General features: G+C 49.0%; 1 protein-coding gene across 1 annotated transcript; it reads right to left on the bottom strand.

The window, feature by feature from the left end:
• Positions 1 to 1654: 1654 nt before the first annotated feature.
• LOC308651957 (polyserase-2-like) lies at positions 1655 to 3166 on the bottom strand. Its single transcript, XM_081299555.1, has 3 exons — positions 2836 to 3166; positions 2093 to 2373; positions 1655 to 1821 (listed from the first exon to the last, which is right to left on the bottom strand). The coding sequence occupies exons 1-3, from the start codon at positions 2964 to 2966 to the stop codon at positions 1703 to 1705; spliced, it is 531 nt and encodes a 176-aa protein (XP_081155681.1). The 5' UTR covers positions 2967 to 3166; the 3' UTR covers positions 1655 to 1702.
• Positions 3167 to 6860: the final 3694 nt, after the last annotated feature.

A 6860-nucleotide genomic window follows, 5' to 3' on the forward strand; every position in this document is an offset into this window, starting at 1 on the left:
GAAAATTGTCAAATGTAGGTTGTACACTGAACAAAGGTCCCATCCAACAAAGTATACATGTAGGGGCTAAAATCATTAAGCTCTGAGCCCTGACATGGAGTTTTGTTGGTCCAGAAAGTGCATCCTTTGAACAAAGATGTCATACAGACTACATGTGGTTCTATATTGAGTTGCAAAGCATGGAATCTGGCTGTCATCTCTAATCCCTTTCTCAAGTTGTCTTTTCTCAGTCAATTCCCAAGTCATTTGTGACTTCTCAGCATTCTTACAGCAACTGCCCTAGTCCAGGAAATATAATCTTGGACCTGGATGATTGACCTAGCCTCCTGTGACTGATCTGTTCCCTAATCCACTCAGCACTTGTTACAACCAGAGGAATGTTTCTCAGCTTAGCCCTGATCTTACCAAGAATAATAGATGGATCCTGTGGTCTAGACATGGACCCTCAGCTATCCTGCTTTTGATGAAAACAAGGTTTTGGGATACCGAAAGGGACAGGGAAAGGCATGGACAGAACTCATTCCCTACCCACCCGGAGTTCTGAGAAGTCAGGGGATGTCTGAGGTTTGGGGGTTGTCCTAGGGATCTCTGGAGCTGGAGGGCTACTCTGTCCCTCAGTCTGACCTGAAGGCCTTTATTGCCTCAGCACCCTTCATTCTAGCATGATGTCCTGGCCTTTCCAGGGTCCCAAGGGAAGATGGCCATCATCTTCCCCTATCTTCCTGAAATACATGCTCTCTGCATAAAACTTTCCTAGAAAGCCCCTGCTCTGGGGCCCCATTGTCTGGTAGCTTGGTCATGTCCATGCAGACTTTCTAGGTGCTCGTCAGGACTTCCCTGTTGCCTCCTGTCCTGATGGGGCCCATGCAAATAGAGGTTGCAGCATCTCCTCCTGCAGCACCCTCCCAAATACTCCAGAACTGCCACAATCTGATCATAGCAGATATAGGGGGCTTTCTAGCATAGAAAGGTAACAATGGGTGATGGAGATGACAGAGAATGGAAAAGTAGTGCATCCCCTCACACCTTCCATCACAGTGTTTGCTTGTTTACTGGATTTACTTTTTTGTCTACTTACTAGAATGCAAGCTCTGAGAAAGCAGGTCTTTTTTTAAAATTTTTTTTTGTGTGTGTTTACTGGTATACACACACACACACACACACACACACACACACACATTTGTACTGGGGATTGAACCCAGGGGTGCTTTACCACTGAGCTGCATCCTCTCAGTCCTTTTATTTATTTATTTAATTTTGGGACAGGGCCTTGCTAAGTTTCTTAGGGTCTTTCTAAATTGCTGAGGCTGGCCTCGAACTTGAGAACCTCTTGCCTCAGTCCTGAGTCTCTGGAATTATAGGTGTGTGCCACCGCACCCAGCTTCACTGGTATAACTTTAATGCCTAAAACAATGCCTGGTACATAGGAATATCTTAATCAACAGAATGATTGAATGAATGAGGGTGGGTAGGAGGAAATCAGGAGGTGAGGAGTTGGAAGATGAGTGGGGAGGAAGAAGGATGGGAGGAAAAGAGAGCAAAAACATTTTCTGCGCGCCTACTATATGCCAGGTGTTATACTTTGGTGCTTTAACGCGGATTATGTAATGCAAAAATATCTAAAATGAATTAATTATAGCCATGCAGCTTTTCGCGCATTTTCCCATTTAATCCACACAATTACCCCATGAAGTGAACACTACTATTTTCCTTTTTTTTTTTTTTTTACAGGGGAGAAAATGTACTGGGAGAAATGCTTTGTCTGAACTAGCAGAGTCAGAGTGGGAACCTTGGTTGGACCTAAATCCAGAAAAGGAAAACCTGGAAGGAAGGTGAGGCGGAAACGGGGTGTGTAGGCGATTCAGTGGTCTTAGTTTGAGATGGAGAGAGGTGCAAATTTTCCAGCTGTCTAGCAGAAACCCAGCCCCTTGGGGCGTCTCTGGAGCGCTCTCTCGAGTCCCGCCCTCGGGCCCCGCCCACTCGCGAGAGCCAACTTTTAAGACACGCCCCCGCGGTTCCTCTGAAGAGCTTAAGGTAGGCTCAGACAGACCCTCCGACGTCGACGTCTCCCGCCCGGCCCCGCCCCACTCACCTGCCTCCTGCACGTCCCCCCAGCCGGTGGCCCAGCAGGCGGTTCCGTGAACAAAGCGGTGCGAGGCTCGCGGCAGGCAGATGGGCCGCACGGTGGGGCCCAGCTTGGCGGGCGAAGCCAGGCGCAGCAGGGCCAAATCGGAGCCAAGTTCCACTTTGCTGTAGTTGTCAGGCACCAGGATAGCGGCCACGGAGCGGACATGTGTACCTTCCAGGGGCCCGTCCTGGGAGTGCACGCCCAGCAGCACCGACCATTCGGACGCGGGCTCCAAGGTCCCGTTCCTGTGTAGAGGCCATGAGGGGGTGGTGGTGGGGGTCGGGATTAGGTTAACCCTATGAAAGGGGTTGACCCGCTTGTGGATGAGGGTTCAAAGCTAGAGAAGGTGGTGAGGTCCCCAGGTGGGACGGAGTCAGATTCAGATTTGGGGCTGAGAGGTTGAGACAGACTTCTAAAAGAGGAGGGGTGAGACTGATTTAGAAGTGGTGACTGGGGATTTTGTAAAAGTGAGATTCAGTCTCAGTGATATTTAGCGGAGTGGTGGGATGAGTCTGGTGACAATGGCCTCCCTTACCCAGCATCTCCCTTACCCAGAACCTCGCAGAGCACCTAGTTTGGGGGACAGAGAGAGGAAGCTGGAGCAGCTCCGCTCTAAATTAGCCATAATAAGGGGGAACAGGGTGAGGGATAAAGCTGTGGGGTGGGGTTGGCCTTTGAAGGACAGGGACTGAGTGGGCAATACTCACGTCACGAAACAGTGAGCAGCAGAGAGAACCCAAGAGGGGGCGATGAGGGAGCCTCCGCAGATGTGGCCCCTGCCTTGATGCAGGCTTACTTGCCAAGGCCAGGTTCCTGGCTGAGCGTCTGAGCCCCCCATGATGCGGGCAGAGGGCTCAGGGTGCCCACAGTCTGCAATAGGGAACCCTGGGAGGTCAAAACCCACCTAATGATCCCCTAATGCAGAGGCCCAGGTAACTCAGGACAGAGCCCAGTACTCCACCCAGCTTCTGTTTGCCCATCTGAACCAAGAACCTGGAGAACCTAGGTACTTCTGAATTTTCAGGCACTTCCACCTCCCTCAGAGTGGAAATGATGGGTCAAGCCAGCCATAAGGTCTTTTTAGATCAGAGGACACCCGGGCTTCCTTTTCTTTACCCAGATCTTCAGGTTCTTCTGTAGGACTGAGAGCTGGAAACCAGAAGGTAAAAAGAGGTAGATAATTGGTGACTTCCAGCACCTGACACTGCCCAGGCCTGATCTTCCTCCTCTCCACCCAACTCCTACCTTCCCAATTCCCTGTCCTTTCAGCCCCACTGCCAGCACCTACGCTACCCAGCCTAACTTTCCTGCTTCTGCACATGACTTTCCCCCAGTTCAGCTGCCTTACCTGAGTCCTGGAAGGCTCTTGGGATGGGATTGATGGCTGGGAAGACAGGAGGCAAGAAGAGGCCGGAGAGCTGCACTTAGTAGGTGTCCTCCCTGACTCCCTCCTCCGTTTCACAGCTGCTCTTTGCCCTTGGCATCTGGGCCTCCTTTCTCCCTCCTATGATACACTGTTCCTCTCCCTTCTGATACCTCCCTTCCCTCTTCTGTCATCCCCTTCTCCTTTCTCCTCTGACATGGTATCCCCCCCCCTCTTCTGACCTCTCACTCTCTAAACAGAACCTGGGAATCCTGCTTCACAGTCTGCCAGGTGCTAGCATCCCAACCCCCTTGCCACTGTCCCCTATCTCCTGAGATTACCGAAGATCACAAGTGGGAGAAACAGGTGCTGGGACATGGCACACTAGATTCAGCTGGACGTACAGAAATGGGTGAAGATCTGCTTCCTGCCACAGCTCTGTCACTGCCTTGGCATCCTGTGACTCCTAATAGTCCCAAGAGCAGTCCCACCCTCCCTGGCTGGAGCCCATCTCTGGGAATCTGAGAGGATCTGGGGCTGGAAGAAGGAAATGGGGAGCCTGAAGTCCCCACCCAGAGCTCTGAGAACATCTCACATCTCTGGAGTCCTAGGTTGGGGGTGGGGGAAGGAACCCTAGCTCCAGGACACTTGTTGTGGGGGAGGGAGGATTGGAGAAAACTATAGGCAGAGGTCAAAGAAGAGGACAGCCGGGAGTTGGGAGCCTGTGTACTAGGTCCTTGGTGAAGCAGGGCTTCGGTGAGCAGTGACCCTTGGGACAGGGGAAGAGGCCCCTCATTGGCATTACTCACCGGAGACCTCACCTCTCTTGGGGGTGTGGCTGCCCCAATGGCTTGGCCTTTTCTTCTCACACAGCTCTGGTTACTGGTGTTGCTGGCCAGGTCTGAGACAAGAGCCCAGGGGAATTCAATCCTATCCCAACAAAAGGATCACAGATTTCAGCAGGTCAGGCAAGGCATCAGGGTTCCAAGAGGGGGCTGGGCAGGCTGGCAAGGCCAAAAAAGACTCTACCTTTCTCTGTGTTAGCATGGGGACTCTCAGGTGATCTGTCACTTACCCTTTGTGTGACCTTAGGAAAGTCACTCAACTTCTCTGTACTGTATATCATTAAAAGCCCGTTTGAGAAACATGATTCCTCAAAGAGGAATTGAGGAGAGTTTAGTGAAGGAACTATTTACAGAGGAATCCGCAGGATTAAGGGAAACCATCAAAGGATGGTGCAGCACCTGGGGCTAGTAGTAATGAAGAGCCCTTGATACCTGGTGGCCCAAAGAGGTGAAGAGAGGGAGCCGTTTCTGGCACTTAGAATTGCAGCCGTAGGGAACAGCCTGCCAGTAGGAGCTGTGGCCTTCAGTAGAGAAATGCAGCTTTTCTCAGTCTGACCCAGCAGGGATGGAGCTTGGAAAGAAAAATTTCCATCTCACTCTTTCCATCCTCTGATCACCTACCAGCTCCTCTCATTGTCTGATACCTACCAGAAGCCAGAGTGCTGGGGAGCCTATCTTAGAATAACAAAGTACCGCAGATTGGGTAATCTATAAAGAAATTTATTCTTCACAGTTCTGGAAGCTTAGAAGCCCAATACCAAGGTGCCAGCATCTGGCAAGGGTCTTCTTGCTGTGTTACTCCACAGTGGAAGGCAAAAAGACATAGAGATAGAGATAGAGATAGAGATAGATAAAGAGAGAGAGAGAGAGAGAGAGAGAGAGAGAGAGAGAGAGAGAGAATATTAAACTATAGGCCTCAAGTTCTTTTATAAGCAACATTAATCCATTCATGAGGGTGGCACCCTCATGGTCTAATCACTTCTCAAAGGTCCCACCTCTTCTGCCTTATTGCCATTGAGTTGAGGTTTTGCTCTGATGCTCAGACTATAAGATTCGTGGGCTCAAGTGATTCTCCTGCCTCAGCCTCAATAGCCGGGACTACAGGTGTGCACCACCACATTGGCCTAGGTCCCACCTCTTAACACTATTCCATTGAGGATTAAGTTTTCCACACATGAACTTTAGGGGGTATGTTCAAATTACAGTAAAGCTCATGATCTGGTCCATGTTCTCTGGAAGGAACAAATCAAGATGGAAGAGGCTTAGAGAGTGGAAATGATGGGTCAATGAGAAATACCCACACAACATGTATATCTATTTTTTCACCAATAATATAAACTAATAATAATATTACTCTACTAGTCTAATTTGCCTAGAAAACAGGCCTAGGCAGAGCCTGCATACTTGAACTTTTTTTTAATATTTACTTTTTAGTTGTAGTTGGATACAATACCTTTATTTTGTTTACTTATTTTTATGTGGTGCTGAGAATCAAATCCAGGACCTCACATGTGCTAGGTGAGTGTACTACCACTAAGCCACAACCTTAGCCCTTGAACTTTTTTTTTTTTTTTTTTTTTTTTTTGTGGTCTTGGGGATTGAACCCATGCCCTTGTGCTTGCAAGGCAGGCACTCTATCAACTGAGCTAAATCCTCAACCCTGCATGCTTGAACTTTATTGAGAGGTACAATCCCAGGGCAGCAGCCAGAGTGAGGAAAATGGGAAGTGAGAAAGGAAGGAGGAAATAAAGACAGCAATTGACTGGATTCAATTGCTAATCTTTTGTGTGTGTGTGTGTGTGTGTGTGTGTGTGTGTGTGTGAGAGAGAGAGAGAAAGAGAGAGAGAGAGAGATTGAACTCAGGGGCATTTAACCACAGAACCACATCTCCAGCCCCCTTTTTATTTTGGAAGAATATTAAACTGTAGGCCTCAAGTTCTTTCTTTCTTTCTTTTTTTTTTTTAAAGAGAGAGCGAGAGATAGAGCGGTAGAGAGAGAGAGAATTTTTAATATTTATTTTTTAGTTTTTGGCAGACACAACATCTCTGTTTGTATGTGGTGCTGAGGATCGAACCCGGGCCGCACGCATGCCAGGTGAGTGTGCTACCGCTTGAGCCACATCCCCAGCCCTCAAGTTCTTTCATAAGCAGCGTTAATCCATTCATGAGGGTGGCACCCTCATGGCCTAATAACTTCTCAAAGGTCCCCCCTCTTTTGTCCTTATTGCTATTGAGTTGAAGTTTCACTCTGTTGCTCAAACTATCAGATTTGTGGGCTCAATTGATTCTCCTGCCACAGCTTCAGCAGCTGTGGGGATTGAACCCAGGGGCGCTTAACCACCATACCACATCCCCAGCCCTTTTTTATATTTTAGAGGTGGAGTTTTACTGAGTTGCCTAGGGCCTTGCTAATTTGCTAAGTCTCGATTTGAACTCATGATCCTTCTGCCTCAGCATTCTGAGGATTACAGGTGTGCAGGGGATTTAGCTCAGTTGGTAGAGTGCCTGCCTTGCATGCCTGTCTC

Source organism: Spermophilus citellus (genome assembly GCF_964194105.1).
Source record: "Spermophilus citellus genome assembly, chromosome: 6".
Classification (NCBI taxonomy): Eukaryota; Metazoa; Chordata; class Mammalia; order Rodentia; family Sciuridae; genus Spermophilus; species Spermophilus citellus.